Below are 27,173 nucleotides of genomic sequence, written 5' to 3'. Positions count from 1 at the left end.
ATGAAAACAATTAAAAAAGACAACACACAATTGCATACTAAATACACAATTGCATACTTTCAATGAAAACAATTAAACAGAACTAACAAAATTAATCCATGAACTTTTTTACATGGATTCACCTAGGTATGGGATGCACAGCAACAGAAAAGACATGATACAAACAAATACAACTACACGAAAAATCACCCACCAATAACATTTCACTAGCTTCAAATCTTGTAACTACCAGCATACCGAGCTGTGTTATCACATAATCTTCAACCACTAGCAATAGCATAAATTGCATATACTTCAGAATCTAACTAAATTGAAATTCACAACAAACAATCAAAAACAGCAGTTCCAACAGTACATTAGATTTTCATAGTTTTTTTTATAAACCCCAAATAACGATAAACCAAATTAGCTTAAGTAATTTTAACTATACAATAACTCAACTCAACATCACAGATTTTGGGAATGGAATTGATAAAAACAAAAACTAACATATATCCATGTCTAGTTGTCTACTGCTTATCAAATCTCAACATGGGTATACACGGAATCACATAAATCAGTCAACACTGTATGTATGAAATTGAAAATAGAAAATTGCCTATAGATAAATTAAAATGGGTGAAGAAGCCTCACCAGTAACGAGAGAAATCCAGATGGGAGTTGCTTCAAGAATACAACCCTTTTACCCTTGAACCTTCCAGCTAAGATAATCAATACTGTTCCAGGACCAGGAGTAATACTTTCCCTAATTTTTACCATAAACGAAAAACAAGTCAGATCCTAATTCAACCAACATGCAACAACTAGTCACTACCCATTTAACCCAACCAACACAACACAAAATAAAAACCCTAATTCAGTCTCAAATCAAACCCTAAGTCAATTTCAAATCAAACCCTATTTCAATCTTAGATTCTTAATAGTAACAAAACAATTGTTACTCCTAGTTTAAATCGATTTCAAATCCCAGTATCACACGATTCAAAGTTTCAAACCCTAGTTTATTCCATAATCGATTTCAAATCCCATGAGAGTTACAAGTAACTTACAAATCTAAGAAGAAGAAGAAGAAGAGCAAGTATCCTAGTTTATACCTTAACGAATCGATAATGGTGGTGACTGGTCACTGGTGAATCATGAATGGTAGTGAAGAACGACTGTTGCTCTTCAGAGAAGAAAAAAAAAAAGAAAAATGAAATGAAAGTCGATAGAAATTAGAGATACCGAGATAGGGTTATACCTAGGAGGGACGGTCAGGATGTAAGATTCCCAAAAAAATCTACGACTACAATTAACCGGGACATATGGGCCGGGACAGGTCGGGACTCACCCCAGAACCAGTACCAGTACCGGCCTACTCCGGTTCTCAGTTTTAAGAACCGGTACCTGTCCCGTCTACTCCAGGTCCGGTTTGGTACGAGTTCGATTTTTTCGGTTCCGGGTCGGTACAGGTAAAATGGACCGGGTCTTGTGCAGCCCTAATTATTATGCCCAATAATAAGCTAGTTCTAGTGAGTAGTGTGAGGGTTTCATTCCCTCGAAGACGTACTGTTTGTTTATATAGTAATATTATTTTGTTACGGTTTCCCTACTATATATTCTTGGATCAAAAGATTGATCATTAATGAATTTCTTATACGAATTGATGAGATTTACTTTTTTGGGAGAATCTATGGAAGAGCTGTTAGAAAAAGAGGGGAGTCTCAGGCGGAAGCAAGGAGGAAGTGCAACTATTGGATGTAGCCCCTGTTCCGTGAGATATTTAGTCGGTGCTTAATCACCAATTGGCAAGGGATGGTCTTATTTGTGCAAAGCAGCAAAACTATATATACATACTGGATTTTGGTAACAATTGGACTGCAGTTTTCGGACATTAAAAGAACACAAAAGTTTTTTAAGTTTTTTGAGCAAACAACTATTCATGCGTTTTACATATGCGTCATATGTTGTACTACTAATTTTTATTACTTGCTACCACCAAACCATGCGTTTTTCATATGCATCATAGATTGTACTAATTTGTATTACTTAATGAGATTTGATAGTATGAAATGAGATTTACATATACAATTGCGGAGTGGTAAACAATGGCGGACTAAATCTAATTGCAGTGATACCAAATCAGTTCTAGAGATATGCCAAACGTAAGACGCATAATGAGGGAATTTAAGTTTAGATCAACAATTTTACGTTAGCGTAGACTAATAAACAGCAACCGAGAAATTTTTGATGGTCAACCGTCAACAACACGTTCCTAATCTCGGTTGGAGTTACACCCTACTGAAACTAAGAGCGGGAGGGAGTGAAATGAAAAGAGATGGAAAGATTCGAGGCACGTGGGGCGGGTTAATCCAATGTTGAGATTTGTGTTGCAGGCAGCAATTGATTGATAACAAAAGCATATTATTTAAATAAATAATAGTAATATGCCATCTGTGACCATTAAACATGCAACTTCATTGCTTGGCCGTCCATGATCTGACTTGGGGATCGTGTGACCTTTTCTATCAACTAAACTCTATACGCATTTCCCGCCGGATTAGAAGATCCTCTTCACACAGCTTCGCTTCCCCGATGGCCCATAATAATTCTTCCTTCATATATATATATATATAATAGTTAACCAGACCATGTTAGATTGTTACGAACACAAGTACCTCCTTCACTGACTCACCTATGTTTCCGTTTCACGTGGAGCTGCAGCTTCCAACCAAAAATAAAATAAATAGAGAGCTCATTCTAAAAAGAAATTCAGGACACGTACCAAAGAGTGTTTAGCACAAGTTTATCATTTTTTTTTTTGTATCAAAACTTCTTCTGAAAGTGAAATGCGGTTCCTATTTATTTAGGTCTACATTCAGATTCATATGCAATTTTCACCCAACATATAAGATCATCTCAGGCGCTTTACCAATTTTAAGTCTCACGTACAATTGTAGAAAGGAATAATGTGTATTGTCGCTAGAGGTGTAACGTGTCGGCCCGGCACAACCCGATACACGAAGTCGTGTGCTTCACGTGTCATGTGTCGCGCTGGGCTGTGCCAACGATTAAACGTGTTGTGCCGTGCTGTGCTTTACTAGTCAAAAGCTAGGCACAACACGTAACGTGTTGTGCCGTGCTGTGTCGTGTTGGCACACGTGTTATAAAAAATTTCAGATCACTTAATGATATACATTAAGTCGGACATTATCACGATATCTAAATAGATAATATGTGAATTAATGTTCTAGTAGTATATGTAGGTAATGACATTATAACAACGATATTTCCAAATATTTAGGTATTATATGTGTTGTTATAAAAATAAGACGGTACAAAAGGTCAAAAACTAGATAGAATAGTAACTCTTTCGTAAAATATACGCAAAATATGATATATTATACCTTGTTATATTATGTATTTGTGCATGCTATGACGTGCTGTGCTGGGTTGGGCCACGTGTTAATCCGTGCTGCGTGCTGTGCTGGGCTACTGTGCCCATTAATCAAACCCAACACGTCCCATTTAACTAACGTGTTGTGCCGTGTTGGGCTAAGTCACGTGCTGGGGTGGACTGTGCTCAACTTTTAGCGTGCTGGGCTGGGCTGTGCTCGTGCTGGCACAACCCAATTTACACCTCTAATTGTCACATAGTCTTAGAATCTAGATATGGTTATGAATAGTCTCACAATTGTGTATACTCTATGATCTTTCATTGAGTATTTATAATAATAATTTTACAGAGAATGAGGAAGAATGCAACAGAAACAAACTAGATTACAGGGTTGTTTATCGTAAGACTCGATCCTACCTGAAGACTGGCAACAATATAGACGACTGTGTCTAGGTCACGGCTTTATTGGTGACTTTGCCTTGGTCACGGCTGTACCACTGGTGTGGTACATTGTGTGGATCCGTCATATCATGGATACATATCCAATACCCCCCTCAAGTTAGAGCGGGAGGAGTGTGAGGCCGAATGCCTAACTTGCCTGCAAGACGTTTAAAATGATCTACTCCAAGTGGTTTGGTGAAGAGGTCAGCTAATTGAGCTGCTGATGGAATATGAGTTGGTTTGATGAGACCAGAGAGAATTTTTTCTCGAACAAAATAGCAGTCAATTTCGATGTGTTTAGTCCGTTCATGAAACACTGAATTTTCAGAAATGTGAATCGCATCCTGATTATCAAAATAAACTGGAATGGGCTGAGGAAGACAAATACGAAGATCAGTAAATAAGTAATGGAGCCATTGTAGCTTAGAAGTTAGTCTGGCTAATGCTCTGTATTCTGCTTCAGCAGAGGAAAGTGAGATTGTGGGCTGTTTCTTGGATTTCCAAGAGATAGGACTATCTCCAAGCATTGTGAAATAGCCAGTCGTGGAACGACGAGTAGTTGGGAAACCTGCCCAATCCGAGTCAGTATAACCAACAAGAGTGAGAGAGCTACTGGCGGAGAGAAAAATACCATGACTGACGGTGCCCTTAAGATAACGAACAACGCGATGTGCGGCTTCCAAATGAGTAGAACGGGGTTGCTGCATAAACTGGCTTAGATAATTCACAGAGTAAGTGATATCAGGTCGAGTGACCTGTAGGTAGAGAAGCCGGCCAATAAGGCAACGATAGACACTAGGATCTGGGAGAAGATCACCTGAAGTTGGCAGAAGCTTAAGATGTTGTTCCATTGGAGAGGGAGAAACCTTAGCACCTAAAAGGCCAGAATCATTAACAATATCAAGAATGTATTTGCGTTGACAAAGAAAGAGACCCTTGGGACAACGGGAAACTTCAATGCCTAAAAAATATTGCAGACGACCAAGATCTTTAAGTGAAAATTGAGATGCAAGATTTTGCTTCATGTTGTGAATAGCAGAATCATTATTACCTGTGATGATAATATCATCAACGTAGACTAAAACATAAATAGAAGTGGTACCTGAATGATAGGTGAAGAGGGAGTAATCAGCTCGAGATTGAATAAAACCTTCATGCAGTAAGAATGTAGAGAACTTAGCAAACCACTGACGAGATGCTTGCTAAAGTCCGTAAAGAGATTTATTGAGATTATAGACATGAGTATCTCCCTTTTTCTGAAATCCAGGAGGGAGTTTCATGTAGATGTCTTCATTAAGATCACCTTGTAAGAAGGCATTATTGACATCCAGTTGATGCAAAGACCAATGGTGAATAGCAGCAATAGATAATAAGACACGTACTGTGACGAGTTTAGCAACAAGAGCAAAAGTATCATGGAAATCAATGCACTCCTGTTGTGTGTACTCTTTAGCAACAAGTCGTGCTTTATGACGTTCGATTGTGCCATCTGGACGATATTTGAGTTTAAAAACCCATTTACAGCCGATGGCATATTTTCTAGGCGGAAGAGTAGTGATGGTGAAAGTGTTATTATCCAAGAGCGCAGTGTGTTCTTTAACGATGGCATCACGCCATTCTGGAAGTTTGATGGCCTCCGTAAATGTACGTGGTTCCTCATTGGTAATGACAGATGAGAGGAAAGCACGATGTTGCGGGGTGAATTTTTCAAAAGAAATATAATTGGTAATAGGATAAAGCGTATTGGAAATACCTGGTTGAACTGAGCAAATATAATCTCGCAGATGAGCTGGAGGGTGAGATTGTCTAGTGGATCGTCGTGGTAAGTGCTCTGCATCAGACACAGTAGGGGGTACAAAATCTGTATGACTAGAAGGCGGGATGGAGGATGAACTGGAAGGAGAACTGGTAGAATATATGGGAGTAGCAGCATTAGTATAAGGAGAATGAGTTGATATAGAGGGAAATCCCGTGGTGGTAGGAGATGATGTGGGTAAATCATCATAGTAAACCTCTTCTGATGGAGAAGATTGTAAAAAATCAGTAGAAGAAAGCTGTGCATCTTTAAAAGGAAAATATTGTTCATGAAAAACGACATCTCTGGAAACAAAAAGAGATTTGGTTTCAAGGTTTAAGATAATGTATCCTTTATGGTTACGTGGGTAACACATAAATACACCAGGAATTTCCCTGGGATCAAATTTGGAGGAAACGTTTGTATTAGAGCTGGCAAACGGGCGGGACGGGTCTGGCTTGTGACCAACCCGCGGGTTACGGGTTAATACAAGCCTGAGCTCGCGGGTTGAAATTCTTCACGGGTGGTCATTTATCCCACCCGTGCCCGTCCCGGGTAAAGCTCGCGGGTTTACGGGTGCTCACGGGTTACCTGGTTTTTGTTGAGTCAACTCGCCAGAAATCGATTTCTGGGCTATTTCCTTCCACATTCAGGGCATCTAAAGTTCCTTTCCTACAAGCTACAACCTAAGTATCTAACATTCATCCAATTCATTTGGTATATCAATTCAAAAACTCAAAATTGCAAAACTAAACAAATTAGTCTTCTTAAAGAAACACAGACACAGTCACACAGATACTATCATAGTATCATACATTCATAACATCTCAACATCATCATCTTCATCATCAGCACTCATAACATCCTTGAAATGGTCTGGTTCTGGTAACTCTTGCTCTTGTACACTTGACATCCTGAAATGGATGGAGCGGCCACAAAGAACAAGTCAAAGAGTCATTCAGAAACATGAAAATTACATAAACAGAAATTGAAAAAATACATAGACAATGACATCCAACAAAACTATTATAGTACATGCATTTTCAAGTCATCCAAAACAATAACATCTAACAAAACAAACAAATCAAACAAATCCCCTAAATCTCTGTAAAGAATGAAAATTACCATAAAAGATAAAGAAGTCAAATTTTATTTGATTTAAATTTACAAAATGTACTTACAGATTTAGGGGACAACCACTTATCCAAACTGCTCAAACCAAAATTTAAAGATTTCACTAGAACTCCAATCTACAAAACAAAAAGGATGCAAGTACAGCAGTAACAGCACTGGTTTAAATGTAGAAAAATGCTGGTAATATGAATGATACTTCGAAAAAGATAAACAAAGAAAGACCTTTTGTATATGATTTCAATCACATCAAGCATGTTAAATCTCAACCAAAATTCAAACTAAACTCATTCAATTTGAAGCTCATACAATTAATATCTCAAATTCACAAGCAAACTCTAAACTGCTCATTCAATTCCAACCCATTACCCATAGTACCATTACTATCATTTCAATTTCACAAGCAAAACTGTTGAATACGAATACAACAAATAAATCATGGAAGTATGGAACTGAACAACATGAGTACATGACCAAATCAAACAGATCTTGTATATATAATCATCAGATTCATCACCAATTACAATCATACAATAAACTAAAACATGTGAAATTCAAAAAAATCTTAATCAAATCAAATTCAAAATCAAACAGAATAACAGATCTACTAAGAACAAGTCAAACTGAAGACTGAACTCAAATCGAATGAAAAAAAACATCTTACATATTATTAATCGAACAGAAAATCAATTCACTCTTCACGAACCCAGAAAATCAATTCGTTGTTGTATTCCTCCGATCTTCACGAGCCCAGAAAATCAATCCGCTCTTGTATTTCTCTTCAAGACTTCAAACAATTTGTTATTCAAGCAGGCTAATCAAAAAATTTATATAAAGAAGAAAACAAATAAGAAAATCTGATTACCTGTCTTTGATCTTTAGATGAATCTAATAATTTTTCTGTCACTTCTGTGAATCTGTGAAGTTTACTCAGGAGAGTAGGAGACTCAGCAGCGCTGCAGCAGGGTCAGGGAAGAAGAAAAAAAGAGGAAGAAAGAAGAGGAAGGCGAGCTAGGGTTTTTTCCTTTTATATGAAGAGGAACGAACATGTTACATGACACGTAACAGATAACTGTGTCATTGTGTGACACGCAGCAGCCTAAGTGGCAGTGGGTGCGGACCGAGCCGGGTTACCCGCGGGTTGCACGGGACGAGACGGGTTAACCCGTTTCTTCACAAGCCACTAATTATACAACCCGCGCCCGTCTTGTGTAGTTACGATCCGGGACGGGCACGAGTTTTCACGGGACGGGACGGGCCAACCCGCGGGTTTTGGCTCGGATTGCCAGCTCTAGTTTGTATTCCTGGCAAAACACAAGCAACCAAATACTCTCAAGTGACGATAAGTGGGTAACTTGCCAAGTAGAATTTCGTGAGGAGTTTTGTGTGAAAGAATTGGAGTAGGCATTTTGTTAATCAAATAGGCAGCCGTTAAAACACATTCTCCCCAATAATCAATGGGAAGATTGCTTGAAAACGAAGGGCTCTAGCCACATTGAGTAAATGGCGATGTTTACGTTCAACAACTCCATTTTGTTGAGGAGTGGACACACAACTGCGTTGGTGATGAATGCCCCGATCAGCAAACCAAGTCTGGATAGCCTGAGATAAAAACTCAGTCCCATTGTCTGACTGGAAACGTTGCAACAGAGGCAAGTAGGGTACTGTGGTACCAGTGGAGATGTGGGAAATATGATGTGCATATCGGGTTGCAACAAAGTTAGTGAAAAATTTGATGAAAGTAAGAGTTTCAGACTTTGTTTGCATGAGAAAAACCCATGTGCAGCGAGAAAAATCATCTACAATGGTTAAGAAATAACGTGCACCATTAGAAGAGGGTGTCGAAAAAGGTCCCCAAATATCACAATGAATTAACTCAAAACAACGTTTGGAAGAAATTTTATTCTTAGGAAAAGATAATCGACTTTGTTTGGCCATGGGACAAACATCACATAAGGAAGAATTACTTGAATGAATATAATCAAAATTACGACAAAGAAATTTAAAACGTTCTAGGCTAGGATGACCTAGCCGACAGTGCCAGACATCTAAGGTGGCTTTATTACATAAGGCGGTAGGCGATGTTTGCTGCTGTTGATGAAATTGAAGATGATATAATCCACAGATGAGACTAGCCCGACCAATCACTCTCTGTGTGACTCGGTCCTGAAAGAAACAAATGTGTTCAAAGAAATAAGCAACACAGTTGGATTGACGAGTCAATTGACTGATAGAAATAAGATTAAACTTGAAACTTGGAATATGGTGCACATTGGAAAGTTTTAGCGTAGGGGAAAAAACCACCTCACCAATGTGCTTAACCACATAGAAGGAACCATCTGGTAATTGCATTTGAATTAAGGAAGTGACAGGCATATAAGAAGTAAAAAACTTTAAAGAATTGCAAATATGGTGTGTAGCACCACTGTCTACAAACCAGGGATCAAGAAAAGATGTTGTCAGAATTGTACCTGCAAAATTGGCACGATGCTCCAGCTGAGAAGGATCCGTTGGAGGATTGATGAGTGCTAAGAGCCTAGCATATTGATCAGCAGATAAGGATGGAAGAGCTGGGTGAATAGTAGTCGAGTCAGACGGCATGGTGCAGCAGCAACAACTGGAGGATTAGGGATCGAAGCAGGAAAACCATGCAGCTTATAGCATTTGTCTTTAACATGACCATGTCTGTTACAATAATCACAATGGGGCCTCTGGCGCTTGTGCTAACTAGTAGGGAGACGAGGAAGAAGGAAAATGTCGATTGGTGTTGAGTGCAGCAGATTCGACAACAGGCATAGGAAGGGAAGTGATATTCTGCTGTTCCTCCTCCTGCTGGACGAGATTAAAAATCCTCAAGGCAGTAGGGAATGGTTCCATTGTCAGAATCTGGCTGCGAAGATTGGAGAATCTGTCATGGAGGCCTTGGAGAAACTCCATTGCACGATCTCGTTCCAATCGTTCAAGCATGGATTTGCCAGCACCACAGATGCAAGCTTCTGTGCTGGCTACCAATGAGTCATACTGATCCCAGAGAGTTTTTATTTTCGTGTAATAAAGTGAGACTTGCATTGATTCCTGACGAATGCTAGCAATGGCAGATTTAAGACGAAAAAGGATTGGTGCATTGGAAATACAGAACCTTACTTGTAAGTCTTTCCAGATTGTATGGGAGGATGCAGCATACAGGCAACTGGCTCGAATGTCTGGATGCACAGAGTTAAGTAACCAGCTGCCTACCAAGTCATCACATCGTTTCCAACATCGGTGAGTTAGATCATCAGCAGGTGGAGGTAACGATCCATCAACAAAGCCTAATTTGCCTTTAGCATTCAGTGCTTTGGTAATACCTCGTACCCATGAACCATAGTTATCTCCTTGAAGAAGTGGAGAAAACAAAACAGTGGTAGGGTTATCACTGTGGTGAATAATGTAAGGGTCTAGGACAAGTCTAGTGTTTCCATTGGATTGATTATCCAGAGGTTGATGAGTTGGAGAAACAGGAGGAGATTCAACCATGATGAAGGTTGCAGAGATTGAGCGGAAGGAAAAAAAAACTAGGGTTCCTAGGATCTTTTACAAAAAAGATACCATCTTAGAATCTAGATATGGTTATGAATAGTCTCACAATTGTGTAGACTCTATGATCTTTCATTGAGTATTTATAATAACAATTTTACAGAGAATGAGGAAGAATGCAACAGAAACAAACTAGATTACAGGGTTGTTTATCGTAAGACTCGATCCTAGCTGAAGACTGACAACAATATAGACGACCGTGTCTTGGTCACAACTTTATTGGTGACTTTGTCTTGGTCACGGCTGTACCACTGGCGTGGTACATTGTGTGGATCCGTCATATCATGGATACATATCCAATACATAGCAAAACAAACTACGTATCAGATCAATTACTCAATCAATAGATTAAAATATAAATAATTTATGCAACTCAAAATCTAAGGCTCTGATAAAACTTAATTATATAATAATGGGGTTAATTACTTAATTTAATTAACCAAGAACTAGGGGGAAGTGATCAGGGAGACTTTTTCCTATTTATTTTTGTTTTAATATTTTAGAATTATGGACCATCTTTAATGAGTAAACAAAAAGTTCAACTCTAAAGAGCTCCTTAAGTAGCTTAAATTGACACTACCGGAGGAACTTAGAGTTCAAGAAATAGACAATGGCTACTACTACTTCTACTTCTACTGCTGCAACAAGAAGTAGAAGTTCCACTAGTTCTCTAGTCATTTTCTCTATTTTGATTGTATCTTTGTTTCTATTCCTACACTCCTCTACTGCATACAAGCCCGAAGATAACGATATTGCGGATGGTGAAGATTATGAAGTAGATTATCCATTCCCTGATAATCCAAAAGGAAAGCCCAGAGGTCCTAAACAAAAGATCAAGAAAGGAGAGAAGTGTTATCCATGGAGAGGAAATATATGTAATGGCATAAAGGTTAACGATGGAGCTGGAATACTACAATGTTGTAGGAAACAATGTGTGAATTTGCTAGCTGATCCTAACAACTGCGGAGGATGTGGTAAGACCTGTGGATTTGGACAACAATGTTGTGCTGGTTTTTGTACCAACGTCATTTCTAATGCAAAACATTGTGGTACTTGTTTCAATCAATGCTCACCCGCCACTGAATGTGACAGAGGATTTTGTGGGTATGCATGATAGAAATTGGTTGGTTATTCAAGGTATTATTTCATGGAGTTTTAAGTTTTCTTGATCAGTTTAATTAGCATCAAAAAAGTTCACAAGTTAGAGAGACGGGAGAGGAGACAAGGAGAGAAAGATCTACGGATTAGTCCATATGTAATAGGATGGGTGACCAGTAATTACTGATTGATTCTTATTATTAAGGATTAAGGTTTTATATTGACTACACATGAATACGCAAGCTTAGTTCTACATTCCTATAATCCTTCTTTAGCTTCATCCTTTTTTGGGTTTATACTTTAGGATTCCTGTAAACAAAGTTTGTCTTAATTTGAGTCAATAAAAGTACTATACATAAGTGATTGATTACTACCAAGTCTTCTTTCTATCTTTGTTGATTTTTTTGCTTAGGGGGTTTTGGTTATTGGTAATACTTGTTTCAAGTCATTCATGTCTTTACCTAAAGTAGTTTATTTATTTCTTCAGTCCGTAAGAATTAAGATAGCCGGTCAATTTCGAACTCAAGTCGCGATCATCAACACTCGAGCAATTCAATAGCCTACTAGAAAAACATCTGCTTTTAATTGTAGTGTTTGGTTCTCGCATCTCTAGTTTTCCTCATTGCCGTGTATTCTGTAATATCAAGTATTTGTTTGAATCTTATTTTGAGGATTTTTTTTTTTTCACCAGTACTTCATTTTAGGAAGAAAATTTGATGGCTTCGTTTCCGTGGGTAGCCATGCTCTCATATGATTTTCGCGGCATAATTTATTGAACAAAGAGTATATCATAAACTAATGTTGTAAGATCCTCTGGGTGCAGAATTCTTCAACTATATTTAACGATTGTTCTGGTCACCTCACAAGATTGACTCATTGAGCGCTCTAATGGCGTTTTCATTTTACTTTCTAGTATTTATTGAGCTTTTCATTTAGAATGCAAAATTGCTGAAAAGTGCCGACACATAGTTTTTATTGTTTAAAAAATTGAGACCGCAAAAGGGTATACTTAACCCGCATAGGATTTTCTTGCTTATAAATTCAAAACAGAAAAACCACGCACAGGATCTTCTAAGGCATCCATGGAAAAAACATTCCTCTTTTTGCAAGTAAATTCTAAGTACAGTAAAAATACAAAGAAACTAATTGCTCTAGATCACATATTCAGCTAAACTTACCGTTCATCTGGAAACACAGACCAAAAAAGATGACAAGGCAACATAACCACTATAAACCAATCAACCAATTTAGTCAAATGTAGAAAGAGAATCAGCAAACATGAATCTTTTTGTGTTTAAGGATACAGAATACACAGGTTGATGATTTGACACCTTTAACACAAATTGAAACCACTAGCCTCCTCTTAGGGTTTTAGAGGGCTAGAATGACAACTTGCCATCATCATATTTCACGGTAAAGCATTTCATCTTGCTTCATGTTCCAAATGACACCATCATAAAGGAAGAATTGTGGCCAGCAGAAGTTGTTTATCAAGCAGTAACATCATCTGAATTTGACGCTGGCGAAGTAAGAACTGAGGCGTAAAATGTTACTAGACGCTGACCTACCTTGAGGTGGTCCACTCATCTAGTAAAAGAATTGAGATGAATTTGTGTCAATCGTCTCATGGATATTCGACAATTCAGTGCAGAAGCTTTAAAAGGAACAGCCTTAGTCTTAGATAAATGAAAAGATTTCAAAAGAAGCATAGACGAGGAAGGGAGTCCAGCCCAAGACTTTGACAATTTTAACCAACCCTAAAAGTTCAAAAAATATTTTTCAGAAAAAAGAAAAAAAAAGTTCAAAAACATTTTTGTTTGCATTTGCAGATTGATTTTAGCTCAAAACTTGAAACTATTTTTTGTTTCGCCGAAGAAACTATAATTGACTCGCAAGTAGCTCTGAATAGGACCAGATGATTGTTATTTTAACACGGGACGTTTTAATCCACAGCATAAAAATGACTGACCTACACCCTTGGGTTGATATACAGACCATGGAGGAAACTTTTGGGAAGGAAGACATGGTGAATCTCGACAAGGCTATGCACACTGAACGTCATAAAAATTGTATGACCTCAACTGCAAACTTTCCCTTTCTTGTTGTGTTTATTTCTCCAATCTGCATCAAGAAAATATGAATTTTGAGAAAACTCTGCAGCAAAAACAAAAGAAGAAAAAAGCATTCCTTCTCAGGTTAATGAACTAAGCCCATTTTCTAAACAAAATGGCAAAAATGCTTGACAGAAGTCAGTATGTGTAAAGGCCATGCCAATTAAGATCTGGATCCTACAAATGGAGCCGGATACAGCACTAGTTCCAGTTCTGGTACTGAGCTATGTGGAAGTGAAGAAGGAAAGTCATTCTTAATTCAGTTCCAAGGAAATTAAATTAATAATTTATATAACACTACAAGAAAATCTACCTATTGCTACACCATATATTGCCACACCTTCAATAATAGGTGTTGCAAAAGCAAATTTCTAGTGACAGTACTTTTCAGCTGCAGCTAAAAGTTATAATTTATTGCTGTAAAATGAAACTTTTGCCACATAACTGTAGCAACAATATGAAAAGAGTGTGGCAAAAAAGTATAATCTCTTGCTGCAGCAATAAAGATTGGGTGCAGCAATAGACTTCTTGCTACATAGGTTATCCCTGCACTAGTAGCTGTTTATGCCACAACCATTGGGCGCTGCAATAGGTTAAGTTTCTTGTAGAACCATGACACGCTTTCAAATTCAAAGTACCTGTATTGGCTTAGTTAGAGCCAAATTTCTTACGAATGAAGGATTTAAATACACTAAAGTAGCTGAATGTAGGTTATACTTGGGGTGAGAGGGAGCTTTTGAAGATAGAGAAACTTCAGTCTAAATATGATCTGGTTCTGAAATGTAAGACCTTGATGCTAGATTTAGGCTTATAACTGACCTTCAGCCTTCCGTGGCCACTAACTGACACCATATCTCCAGTCTTGAGAGTCGTTCCATTTTTGGTAACAGGGCTCCAGTTGATGCGCACATCGCCCTTGCTGAAAAGAGTGAGTCTATGTTTGGCATCTGTTTGCTTTGGAAATCACACAATGATAAATTCTAAATATTGTCCCTAGCATGCATTTCTTCATGTTGACACTGTCCCCTTTTTATGGATACCCCAGGCAACCCAAAATACTTTTTATATTTTGATTGTGAGTACACCTAACTTGTTACTTGCTATCTAATTGCTTTAAGTTGATGATAATCGAACTTTATGGTTTTCTAGGTTCAGGTCCCCTTTTCCGAGATCTCCCATTCTTCTTTAATATGCATACTGTATCAGGCATGCTTGAGCCACCTGATTAATGCTGTTTAATAGATTATAGATAGGTGACAACTGACATATGGATTAGCGGAATTGAGTTTGTTTTATCCCTAGCCAAATCGATTGACAAAGAAATATATTTTGGAGCAATGGTAAGGAAAAATAAATGCAAGGAATTACACCAGAGACTCAATATATAGTCTCTTACCTTATCAAATCAACTAATTTTGATCGTGAAATCTTATAACCAGCACTGGCTACAGCATCCAACCGTAATGATGCTTCAATAGTTTTAAATGTTTTGGTCCTACAAAATGTGAAAAAATCATTTTTAAGTCTTCATTTGCTTCAATTATAAACAAAGACACAAATCAAAAAGCTGTAACACCAGAACAGAAAAACAACACAAAAACTTCTAACCTTGGTGGTGCATATTCAAGAGCAAGCAAGGGTATCCTTGTGCACGTAACTGGAACATTACCAACCTGCAACAGAATTATATATTTATAACATGGGAACCAATAGGAATTCACGCTCAAAGACTTACTCAACTATATTATTCATATTTGACGTGTAGTTTAACTAGCTTATCATTAATTACTTGATGGGAAGTGCAGTACCTTGTCCATCGCTGTTACTAGAAAGTCCACAAGTTCCGGAATAATAAGAATTTGAGCCCCTTTCTCACCCTGGATATTGTACGTAAACCAAATAAAATGGAAACAGTACAGCAAATTACACGACGATGGAAAAGATCAGACTAGAAAAGAGAAAATTACTGATAAAACAAAGTGACAAGAAAAATTAAAAGATGCTACCTGTAAGAGAATATCCCCAAGCTTTTCCCTTGCAATCCCTGTACCAAGTATCGCGCCAAGGAAGTCGCTATGAGAACAAGGTTGAAGCCCAAAATTTCCTGTGACACTGAAAGTAATAATCATTCAGCTGGTTCATGTAGCTATTAACTGATGCAATATATAGTAAAATCCATAGTAAGCAAGACCTAAGTGCGTCAACTATATCTGGAGTAGTTGTCATTGCTTCAGAATGTCCAACTGAAAGACGGCAACGCTCAGCCTGTAGGTTAGAACAATGGATTATTGCTCATCATTCAAAGAGAAATCTACACCTCCAAATGAAAGTTATATGTCGATTTAACCTGTGGATATCCTCCCTGTGCTACTGCTTTGACATCAGCTAACTTTTCAAGTGCGTGCATTGATTCCTTCAATACTGGTGGCGTAAGAAAGTCAGTATGGACAATTTCTCTTCTTGACGATGCCCGTTTTGCCTGAGACAAGTTTGGAACTCAGACTTGAATCCGTCCAATAGAGGTGCATACAAAACCAGGAAATTTTCTTTTTCGATAGAACTTCCCAAGCAATACTTCTTTTAAAAGTTCACTAGTTATATACGTTGGACAAATGAGGTAAGAGTCCAAAAACTAATAAATAACCGAAGTTCATGTGCAAAGTTGTATACCAAAATCTTTTACAAAGTTGTCATATTATCACAAATAAGAAATGAAGGTTTTAGAACTATTTCTAAAAGTTCAAATATTTCAAAAGATTTTCTGTGGTTGTTATGCAATACCATGTCAAGTACACGCCTCACATCTTCAAGGACATTCTTGTCTACCACTCCTTTAATTAAAACCTCAGATGAATCTCCTTTGGAAGCATGTACCAGATGACATAAACCTGCAACTGTATCAAACGCTATATCAGCAACTTCAGAATAATGTAATAAGGAGTAAACAGGTGTCAACTGTGTTTTGCATCTTTTTTGGGACCTAACTCGTTATACTCATAAGTCATAACTTACATGATGGAAAAAAAATTCGCAGCAAAAAATAAATAAAATTGAAGCAGTATTTATCTCCGTATTGGCATTTGCAACAAATAAATGCTCAACAAGATTCTGGCAGACAACTCAATCATCCTCCCAAGTTACTAGAATTTGGACCCCATCAGCTAAATTGCCCAACAGCAGGGTGCAAACAAGGAGTATGAAAATGTCAATTTCAAGCGATAATGATTCTAACCCTGAGATCAAATTTGACAAGTAGTTGAAATTACAGCAAATATATACAATCGACAAAGAAAAACTTGATGATGTTGTTCATTGGTTTACTAGAATATTGAATATTTAACCTAATAGAGGTACAGAAAACCCAGTGAATTCACATGAAAAATAAAAGTAACTACTCACCAGAAGAGAAATTTGCAGGATTACTGAGAAATTGAACTTTTCGTTGATAGAAGTGATTGTTATCGAGGCGAAGAGGAAATCTAAATGTCTGAATAACTGTTGTTCTTCTTAGCAGTGGAGTTATTTTGAAACTGGTGATAGCACCAGCCATTTTTATTATTAGTGGTGCGCAGTAGAACTGGAAACCTTTTCGGACTTGTTTTGAGATTTGATAAAGGGATCTCTCTGTAATATATCACCTCCTACAGGGACTCAAATGCAAAAATATAAATTTCCTTGAACGTCAGATAAGTAACACTTGAAAGTTGAAACCTTATTCTCTTTCTTCCATTCTCCCCCAAACTTCTTTCTAACGCAGCAATAGTTGAATTGGTGATTTTCATCTCGAATCAAATCAGATTTCAATTCAATATTTCGTTATCATATTCATCATCATCAGGTTAGTGTTTTTTCTTCGGGATGAAACCTGTTAGAATAAACAGGACAATGTGAGACTAATAATCTCAACACGCCCCCTCACGTGTAGCCTCGTTGGGTCTAACACGTGGAACAATAAATCGGGTAACGTGGAGTAAAGGTGCGGTCATTTGACTCGACACAAATAGCCTGCTCCGATACCATGTTAGAATACGGGCATCCAACTCAAAACCAATTGTCAATGAGTGGAGAGGCCCAAAGGATTATAAACCGCAGGATCTTAAAAACCCAAACAATGTGGGACTAATAATCTCAACATTCTCAGTAACTGTATTGTAATTATTTGGTTAATGAGAATCAACTTGGTAGTGCTAGTGCTAATGCGAATGCACTTTTAATATAACAATGCCATGGTTCTGCAAAAATAATGTTTGCTGATATGCAGCGCAAGTGCACTCTACTTGACTACTTGTAAATATAACAACAACTGGCGTCTAAAATTTGACGCCAATACGAAAAGTTTGATGAACCTAGACCAACACGTAATTAAACCATAGATTTTATCTGTACTAATGCTATTGAGATATGCACAACCTTTTGCAAATAGGTTGCCGCTTGCCAAACAGAAACACAGCAAAGGCTTCATGAATCTTCAGTTTTCACTCTCACAAGGTCAGAGAATCAGGAGGAGTGGTGTTAAAGGAAGTTTAAATATTTTAAGGTGGAATTCATTCTGTCAATCTCTAAGAGTTCTGTTGATTTGATAATATTTTGAGTTTTATGACGAGCAATTGATGCATTTGGTTTTCTCAGCATATTACCTGTTTGAAGAAAATCCAACACTTAATTCACTAGCTAAATATTTTCTCTTTTCAATTTTTTCTTTATTTACTCACCACTATAAGATATTCGTAGTAACCTATAAGTAGAGTCATAATCTCAGTTTTCTTTTGCAGTGTGGTGTTGAAAATCTGGGTTTAATTTTTTGCATTTTGCCTAGAGGCAAGAGCTTAACTGAAGTTCTTTTGTCTTTTTTATGGTATTGCAGTCCTTGTTTTATAGTTGTAAGTAGTAGGAAGTGAGTCAAGTGACTTGTAAAATGAATGTAAAAACCGAAATTGAAAGGGTTTATTCTATAACTTGACAACCCTTTATATAAATGAAAAAGAAGTTATACTGGTAGTAAAAAAATGAGAATGAAATTGTGGCCTGTGGGTGATAATAAATGTTTCATGAATCTAATCATTTTTGTTGAACATAGGAGTCCTTTTTTAACATTGAAGACGAAAGTTTGGGTGGTTTGAAGGAATCTCTGGTGAAAAAGACTTTGATGATTTCGCACAAGGTAAATTTTTTTTTGTTGTTGTTGAAATACTTCAATTTTGTGCTAGTTTTATCTGTGAAAGCAAATGCACACAGTATTTTTTTTTTTTTTTTGCTTTCTGGATCCATTATTTGGTGTAAGGAGAGAGATCGGGTGTTTTCTTGGAATTAGATCCATCTCTGGAAGAGTCTTAAGCGACACATTGAGTCAGAAATTTAACTCTAGTTTTGGGAAGATGGTTTCTTTCAGATATAGGCAGTTTATCAGTTGTGGGGAATTGTGGTTTGTGTAATTTAGCTTTAAATTTCAGTAGAGGTGTCTTCTATGTTTATTATAGTTGGGAGCTTGATAGGTGAACCCCAGATCCCTCTTCCGTGAAAATCTTAGAGTTATGCATATTTGTATCATCAGTTTTTCTTTATAGTGGTGAAATCACTTAGCTTTCACATATTCTTGTTCCAGCTTTGGGAACTTTCAATCTTGGAGTTTTGGTAGATGATCGAGTTAGAAATAATAAGTTAAACGTAGATCTTCAAACCTGCCTGATTCGAATAGTTCAAAAGCTCAACAAGTGCTCTCTTGTACTGGTTTGTTTACGAAATTGCTATCTGATCTTAATCGATCTTTCTGGTGTTTCCCTAAGATTTTCATACGTGAAATTTATCGAAGAAAATAGTTAAAGTTTTCTTCCAATGTCTTGACCTTGTGCAGGTTTCTTTTTGCAACTCTTTTAGGAAGGTTGACAGCCTGCATCCAACAAAAATCAAAGGAGCAAAGATGGAATTATTAGTCACACAGCCTGATGATTGGCATCTTCATCTTCGTGATGGTGACCTTCTAAAGGCTGTTGTCCCACACAGGTTGATCATTTTGTCTTTTCAATAAATTTGTTTTGTAATTTTTTATTAAAATATTTACGAACTTAATATTTTAAGTTTCAAAGTTCCCTAACTAAAGCTGGGATCCTACAGCGCAAATCATTTTGGAAGGGCCGTTGTAATGCCAAATCTGAAACCTCCTGTCACTACAACTGCTGCGGCAGTGGCTTATCGAGAATCCATATTGAAAGCACTCCCAACAGAAAGCAATTTCACTCCTCTTATGACACTTTATTTAACGGACCACACTGATCCTGATGAGATCAAGCTTGCTGGTAAGTCCGTTTCTCAAATTTGTTGGGTTGTTGCTTTGACAAAATGGTTTTTCTTCTGCTTTAAACCAATGAAGAATTAAACTTCCATATAGACAGATCTAGATCTGTGTCCGCTGTAGTGTGCAAAATCCTATTATAATATGTGAATTTTTCTGTGTTACAACGATACGCCTATAAAAAATAATCAGCAGTATCGATACATATTTACACGGATACGCGTACTAATACTCCCAATACTTCAAGATACAACTCAGTTAGAAAACTTCGACTATATATTAGAAAATTTAGATATTATACTAGATTCTATGAGAAGTTTTAACTATAGTGACAAAATATTAGTTCCGAATCTGTCCACCGATCTTGCTCTAGACTTTCTTCCTTCTTATCCAGACTTTTTCTCTCTTCAGTGAGGTTAATCATACAGATTATATTTTAATCATGCAAACACATGTATGTATTTTGTTAAGTTTCTATCTTATATATAATGGATTTATGTTAAACTACTGATCAATATTGAGTATGCCGTATCGCCGTATTTTAGTTTTTCAAGTTGGTGTATCATAGTAGCGTATTGGTATTTTGTACCCGATACCGTATCCGCATCGTTGCAACACAGGAATTTTTCTGTTAGGGAAGAATGGTGTGGTCTTTGCAGTTAAGTTGTATCCTGCTGGTGCCACTACAAATTCTCAAGATGGTGTTTCAGATCTTTTTGGGAAGTGTTTGCCTGTTCTTGAGGAGATGGTTGAGCAGAATATGCCATTACTGGTAATTTTACTCCTGCACCCACATTACAATTTTGGTTATAAGCTTATGATTAAATGATCCATTCATGGATGTGCAGCATATTTTGAGCATTATTGTCAGGAATTAACTTTACAACTTCTCACTGGTGATTGATTCTCGTCATTGGTGTGTCAAGTGCATACTTAACATCATATATTGTTCTACATTTGATTTGATTGGTGGTTGTTTGGAACTCCTTTATTTAGACTAAAGAAGGGTTACCCTCCGCTGTGGGAACCACATTAGTGGGTGATCCAAGGGCTGACTTCTACATTCTAAGTTTCTAACCTTCTCAAATGAGCTTCGTAAAACTGGCAAATCGTGTACATCATTTTATATCATCGATTTGTAGTCAACTTTATTTCCATTAAGTGAACCATACTTATGCAGGTCCATGGAGAAGTCACAAATTCAGATGTTGACATATTTGATCGGGAAAAAGTCTTCATTGATACCATTTTAAGACGCTAATACTACTTTGAAAGTTGTCATGGAGCATATTACTACTCAGGATGCTGTGAGATTCATTGAAACTTGTCGTGAAGGTATATTTTTCTTTTTGCAATTTCTTTTGTGGAAGTTCTTATCAATCATCAATTTTGATATAGCACCCCACCCCTTTTTAACTTGTTTGGCTCATCTAATTTGTTAGGTTCCGTTGCTGCAACTGTGACACCTCAGCATCTTCTTCGCAACAGAAATGCATTGTTTCAAGGAGGATTACAGCCACATAATTATTGCCTTCCAGTTTTGAAAAGAGAAATCCACAGTATGCTCTAATTTTTTTCTTGATAAAGAATTTTGACTTCTTTTCGAATTATTGGTCATAATTTCGCTGGGTTCTTGTTTTTGCCAGGACAAGCTATTGTATCTGCTGTGACTAGCGGAAATAAAAGGTTTTTTCTTGGAACTGACAGTGCTCCTCATGAGAGACAACGGAAAGAAGCTACTTGTGGGTGTGCCGGAATATACAACGCCCCTGTTGCTCTTGCAGCTTATGCAAAAGTTTTTGAAGAGGTAATAATATCTCTGTTATATTTGGGCTATATTATCAGGCATTAGCATTGATAAATTGGTCAGTTTCTTTGTATACTTGGGTATAGGTTGATTATTAAGGCATAAAAGATAAAATTTTACAGTTGTAGACATGTAGTCATTTAGCTTCTTTTAGTTTCTTTCATAAAATTATTGTTTCCTAGCGTGATGTAGTAGCTGTTGTTCATTGGTAGGCTGGTGCACTCGAGTACTTGGAAGCGTTTACAAGCTTTAATGGGCCAGATTTTTACGGGCTTCCAAGAAATGAATCGAAAATCAAATTAATCAAGAAATCATGGAAGATGCCAGAGTATTATGATCTTAAAGATGGGGGACAACTCGTTCCTATGTTTGCAGGGGAAAACCTTGATTGGTTGCCATCCACTTTGCAGGAATGCTCGATCTAGGTGTATAGCTCGTCTTTTTTATTCCTTTCTGCCAGTATTAGAAACATTAATGTCGTCAACCGAATTGTGTTGGCTCCACAAATTAACGGTTAGCCAGTAACAAACTTGGCTCAGGCGTAAGTTGAAGCACCAATCTGGAGCATGCTTCAGAGAAAACCACATAGGGTTCAATGTTTAGTTGCACTGAAACTTAGAGACTATGTGTAGATACCCGGAAAATGCCAAAGGAGGGTGTCAGCATAGGTACGGGAAACTAAAGTCGACAGTATCCTCTCCTTTTTAAAAAGTCACTCTTTTATTTCCAATCTTATTATACGGGCGCCATGTTTTATTAGAGGGGTGGCATTCTAATAGGACAAAAAGGGTCATTGCATGATCATTCAAGGTGTCACTTATCAAAAAATTGGAAATGATAAATTAACCCTCATTATTGATAATCTAGTTTAGTGATGATAATCAAGTTTAGTGTTAATGATTAATTTCACTTATATTAACTCAAAATCAAAACAAAATCAGATTTTTAGAGTTAAAAAGAAAAAAGTTTAGAAGAGAAGAAAAAGAAAAACTTTTGTGATATTTGTGAAACCCTAGATTTTGATTCATTCAACCAAAATGAGTGATTCCAGTGACCCGGCATACTTCTAAATTAGTTCCCATTAGCTTTTTCTCGCTCAAAATTATCTAAAGTACGTAACAATCAAAACTTTTAAATTTTCAGAAGAAATTACGGTTGCAATTGTGACCAATCGTAACTCTTAGTTACGGTTCGTAAGTAATTGAATACCAACCGTAACTGGTTAAATTTGGGGAAGATCCAATTGTAAAACCAGTTACGGTTGGTAATTAAATTTGGACAAAAACCGTAACTAAATTACGGTTGGTAACTAATGAATCGAGACCAACCGTAACTACCCTACGGTTGGTGTGTCGACTTAACTTTTGAAACGTGAATCATTATTTGATAAATTCTTAAGACACAGGATTATTTACGGTTGGTATGGTTGTTTGAGTAACAAACCGTAACTCAATTACGGTTGATAAATATGATGCAAATACAAACCGTAACTGAACATATTTCTCAAAACTAAGAACTTACGGTTGGTATTTGAGTTAAAACCAACCGTAACATCAACCCAATCTACAGTTACGGTTCGTATTTGAGTTATTACCAACCGTAACTCACATGCAACCAGAAATTTCAATTTCAATTTTCATACAAAACCCTAATTTTTGATACAAAATTAACTTAAATCCAACACGATAAGCTAAACCCTAACTGGGTTTTTCCAAACATTTTTCGAATCGTCGATTAATCGAAGACGATGAAATTTTCAGTTTTAATGGAGGTTACGGTTGATGGAGGAGAAGAGAAGATGAAGAAGATGATGAAAAAAACAACTGATTTGATTTTTTCTGATTCATTAGGTTTAAAAAAAGTTGATTTGATTTTGGTTGATTTAAGGTGAAAAGGGTAATCTAGTCAATTTACATCCCCTTTAGGACATCCCCTAACCAACTAAAGGAACATTACTATCACAATGTCGCCCCTCTAATAAATCATGCCGCCCCTATAATAAGCTTGTTTATTTCTTAGAAACCCGGTAATATGGAAAGTTCAAATCGTTAGTTTCTCGATCCGGGCTAAATTGGGGCCTAGCTGAGTCATGGGGAGCGGAGCATGCTGACTGCAGTGGATTATGGGAAGCAGTAAAGTGGGCGAAAGAGATGGACTTGCAGAATGTATTTTTCGAACTGGACTCAAAGCTGGTCTGTGACGCTATCAATAATGATGAATACAATATAGATTGGAGATTGCACAATCGTATCAAAGACATCAAGAATTACTTTCAATTGTTTAGATCTTGGCACTGTTCTTATGTGCAAAAATAAAAAAAATAAAATAGCAGACATATTGTCTAAGGCTAAGCTAGATAGAACAGATAAACTTGATAGAGTTTGGTTATCTAGTCCTTGTGGTAACATTACTAGTTTACTGGCAGAGGAATCATCTTATGTAAACTCTTAGTCTGCAATATATCTTTCCTTAAGTTTCAAAAAAAAAAGTAAAAAAGATAACCCCTTATTTAATTATTTTACTAAATGGCAAAACTGCCCTTGATTAATTAGTGTTAATTTGGGTGATTAAATGATGTTTAATCAGGTTAATCCTTGAATCAAATACCATTAATTCATCATCAAAACTTGAAAAAAATTTAATTTTTTTTAAGAAACTCGAACCAGAATCGGTTGATGTTAGTGCAGTTGTAAACGGATTCTAGGTTGAGTTTTCCAAATAACGTAGTAAACCTAGAATCGGGGTTTTTTTAAATACCCACATAAACACAATCGGTGTTTACTGATGTCCACATAATCTGATTGTACCTTACTTTCAGAATCAAAATATTCATTACATAGTTTAGGAAATTACCGCATTACATATATAGGATTCGGTATGGGAATTCTAGAATTTGACACATCAAATGTTCGTCAATGAACCTCACAGCACGTCTGTACAACGTCGTATATTCTTTGTGGTGAATGAACTTGGTTTCCACATTACGAATTCTCCATAGCCCATTGAAACGTTCCACCTGAAGTCAATGAATTCTTAAATGCTAGTATGTGAACTTTTAACGATGACACAAGAATAAATATTATCGGATTACTCACTTTTTCCCTTAGAGGAGCTTGTGGATGATGTTGGTACACCGTATTTCTGACTTTAACATACTCTCGCATTGCACTTTTTATGTAGTTGAATAGAAAATCCAAGTCTCTCCATTTGCGGTTATTGGGATTCCCGGTACGCCCGTAAGAACTCTTTGACTCTCTTCCAAAACATTGAATAGATTTCATTCGGACGTTCATGGAACGTATTAGCAAACGACTTAACGAGACAAAAATCTTAATATGGTTCCCATTTCACGTCTACTTCCGGATCCCACTCCATTTTCTAGGCTAAGTGTGTGATGTGGGAGTGCCTCAAAGAGGTTGTCATTATATAGATATAGACTCAATGGCTATTTTTTTTCAAATTCAATTCAAACGATCGGAGATTATGTATGTCCAAATAGTCCGGTTGTGTTTTTGCAAAATCATATAAAATGTGCCTCTCAATAATCGGATTTTAATATGTCACACGTAATCCGGTTCTTGTCAAAAAAAAAGTTACAGAAGAACTGTCACTTTTCCTTGCAAGAATCGGATTACATGTGATGCCAACATAGACCGATTATAAAGGTTGTCAAAATCTGCCTCTTAATAATCGGTTTTTAATATGTCACATGTAATCCAATTCTTGTAAAAAAAAAAAGATAATGAACATTGTCACTTTTCCTCACAAGAATCGGATTACATGGGATGCCAACATAAGCATATTCTCGAGGTTGACAAAACTCTGGATTTGTTTGTTTTGTCAGAATCAGACTTTAAAATTATACTTATAAACCGATTCTGTAAACTTAAAACCAGGTAAATAAAATTTACAGAATCGGTCTATGTGATGCACCTTCAAAACCTGATTCTGAAATTGTGCCCCTGGAGAATTGTCAGAATCGGATTTTATACAGGTAAATGTAAACCGATTGTGACAGAAAAAACTTCCAGAGTCATGCATTTTTTGCACACACGTTGTAGTTGGTTCTTTTGTTGCGTCTTGGACAATCACAAACAATTTTCAAAAGAAACCAGATTCAGTCATTCATAAACTAGGAATATAACCAAACATAATTCGACACTAAGTTTAAGACATAAGTTTTGACTCCATAATTATCCATAGTTAAAGACATAAGTTTTAAACCGTTCATTCACGTCCACGACCACGTCCACCTCGTCCTATTTTAGGAGGTTGGGTGCTGCTCGATGCACCTTCAGAGTTCCTTTTTGTGGTGACAGTGACTCTCTTCCTCTTTTTCTTTGGCTCCTCCTCCTCCAGCGCTTCCACAAACTTTGCACCCGCTTCTACATCTTCGAGACTCTTCAATTCATCAATCATCTTTTCATTGGCCTTAACATTTTTCCCTTCCCTGATTTCTAACTTTGCTTGGGTTATCAACTACCCGACTCGGCTTCTCTGTTTCCATTTTAAACAACGAACATTCAATAAAAAATGCTAAAACCATTAACAACACCGTATTCGAGAGCTTTATCTTTATCCTCTATCTGGGGCCTCTCATCTACTCGTACCACTCGAGTATGCGAAACATTGAGGTACCACGGCATGTAACCCGGGATTGCCTCATCATCTGTTTGAGATCGACCATCCATAGCATATCCGTTGTACCTTCTGTCTTCCCAATATTCACATGATGGTAAAGGGTGGTGAACAATCTCAATATCATTATCAAATGATTTGGTTTTTCTCATTGATTTTAAACTTCTTGTGCTCCTTTGGGATTTTTTGTACGTATCCGCATTGTCTTGCGACTCTCGTCGGGTTGTACATTACATATCCTCTTGGGTGAAACAAAGGCCCAAAATAATTTTGTTGCTCGGAGCACTCAGCCATCTTTCCCTTTCCTTTGGCCAAATCGTTCTTGTAGGGGTCAAAGAAAATATCCTTCGCCGTCAAATTGTCCAACTTGCGTCTCAACTTCAGATAATCCAATTTTTGGGACTTCGGTTTACTTTTGTAGGTTTACATGTATCCATAATGCATGCGGTACCATTCCTTGTTAAGAAAATCCCTTTCAACAAATATTGGGAAGTGCAAATATATCCATCCCTGCAGCAAAGCCATATTCCCTCCGATTTGGTTCCTTTGAGCCCCAGAAGCCTTTCTCAACTAGTTCAATGAGTGTGCAAGGATGGCAGTGCCCCAAGAGTATTCATGAATCTTGTCAAATGGTTGCAACAACTGAATAAAGTTGGCGCTCACACGGGCACCGAAAACGTCGGGGAATATAACAGCTCCCAGGACGTAGAGGACATATGCATTGGTCGTGGCGATAATACGTTCACGGGTCACCATTTTCCCCTCAACACGAAGCTTCTTTGTTCCCAAGAAGTTGTCCCCCAGCTTCGAGAGATGGGATATCCTCTGCTTTTCCTTTCCTACTAGCATCTCTGACTTGGTCTTCACCTCATCCCATTGGTACACATCCTTGGTGAACCGTAAATCTTATC

The 27,173-nt window shown here is 37.2% G+C and overlaps 3 protein-coding genes, 1 long non-coding RNA gene and 1 pseudogene across 7 annotated transcripts; 2 read left to right on the top strand and 3 right to left on the bottom strand.

Moving 5' to 3' along the window:
• Positions 1 to 6,379: 6,379 nt before the first annotated feature.
• LOC113333905 lies at positions 6,380 to 8,024 on the bottom strand. Its single transcript, XR_003352420.1, has 4 exons — positions 7,609 to 8,024; positions 7,408 to 7,530; positions 6,794 to 6,862; positions 6,380 to 6,526 (listed from the first exon to the last, which is right to left on the bottom strand). It is a non-coding gene; the product is annotated as an uncharacterized LOC113333905 (long non-coding RNA).
• A 1,446-nt stretch (positions 8,025 to 9,470) lies between these two features.
• On the bottom strand, positions 9,471 to 10,259 carry LOC113353593. Its single transcript, XM_026597147.1, has one exon. It carries the CDS (start codon positions 10,257 to 10,259, stop codon positions 9,471 to 9,473), a length of 789 nt encoding a protein of 262 aa, XP_026452932.1.
• A 650-nt stretch (positions 10,260 to 10,909) lies between these two features.
• LOC113333898 (protein GRIM REAPER-like) lies at positions 10,910 to 12,064 on the top strand. The gene has a single exon (XM_026580268.1). It carries the CDS (start codon positions 10,930 to 10,932, stop codon positions 11,431 to 11,433), a length of 504 nt encoding a protein of 167 aa, XP_026436053.1. The 5' UTR covers positions 10,910 to 10,929; the 3' UTR covers positions 11,434 to 12,064.
• Positions 12,065 to 12,625: 561 nt separating this feature from the next.
• On the bottom strand, positions 12,626 to 17,129 carry LOC113307033 (putative RNA-binding protein YlmH). 4 transcript variants are annotated; one of them, XR_003339015.1, is made up of 11 exons: positions 16,928 to 17,129; positions 16,310 to 16,422; positions 15,876 to 16,007; positions 15,720 to 15,793; positions 15,535 to 15,640; positions 15,337 to 15,405; positions 15,137 to 15,201; positions 14,925 to 15,023; positions 14,348 to 14,447; positions 13,387 to 13,538; positions 12,626 to 13,174 (listed from the first exon to the last, which is right to left on the bottom strand). XR_003339015.1 is itself a non-coding variant. In XM_026555938.1 (10 exons), exons 1-10 carry the CDS (start codon positions 17,076 to 17,078, stop codon positions 13,476 to 13,478), a joined length of 972 nt encoding a protein of 323 aa, XP_026411723.1. In that variant the 5' UTR covers positions 17,079 to 17,129; the 3' UTR covers positions 12,626 to 13,475. The 4 variants fall into 4 exon arrangements, 1 of the variants encoding a protein (XP_026411723.1); XR_003339020.1 differs by having other exon boundaries at positions 12,626 to 13,004; XR_003339025.1 differs by having other exon boundaries at positions 12,626 to 13,004; positions 13,413 to 13,538.
• A 1,641-nt stretch (positions 17,130 to 18,770) lies between these two features.
• LOC113307064 lies at positions 18,771 to 22,447 on the top strand (annotated as a pseudogene).
• The last annotated feature ends 4,726 nt before the right edge of the window (positions 22,448 to 27,173 follow it).

The sequence above is a fragment of the Papaver somniferum genome, chromosome 1 (genome assembly GCF_003573695.1).
Source record: "Papaver somniferum cultivar HN1 chromosome 1, ASM357369v1, whole genome shotgun sequence".
Classification (NCBI taxonomy): Eukaryota; Viridiplantae; Streptophyta; class Magnoliopsida; order Ranunculales; family Papaveraceae; genus Papaver; species Papaver somniferum.
Note: the sequence above shows the minus strand (reverse complement) of the source record. Positions and strands in the feature narration are given on the sequence as shown.

Excerpts from the sequence above, each read along its gene's own strand:
- LOC113353593 (XM_026597147.1), bottom strand. The coding sequence starts at position 10,259 with ATGGTTGAATCTCCTCCTGTTTCTCCAACTCATCAACCTCTGGATAAT.
- LOC113333898 (XM_026580268.1), top strand. The coding sequence starts at position 10,930 with ATGGCTACTACTACTTCTACTTCTACTGCTGCAACAAGAAGTAGAAGT.
- LOC113307033 (XM_026555938.1), bottom strand. The coding sequence starts at position 17,078 with ATGGCTGGTGCTATCACCAGTTTCAAAATAACTCCACTGCTAAGAAGA. Across the intron at positions 16,423-16,927 it reads TCCTGCAAATTTCTCTTCTG|TTGCAGGTTTATGTCATCTG; the intron begins GTGAGTAGTTAC and ends CGTTTGATACAG. Across the intron at positions 15,202-15,336 it reads TAGTAACAGCGATGGACAAG|GTTGGTAATGTTCCAGTTAC; the intron begins GTACTGCACTTC and ends ATTCTGTTGCAG.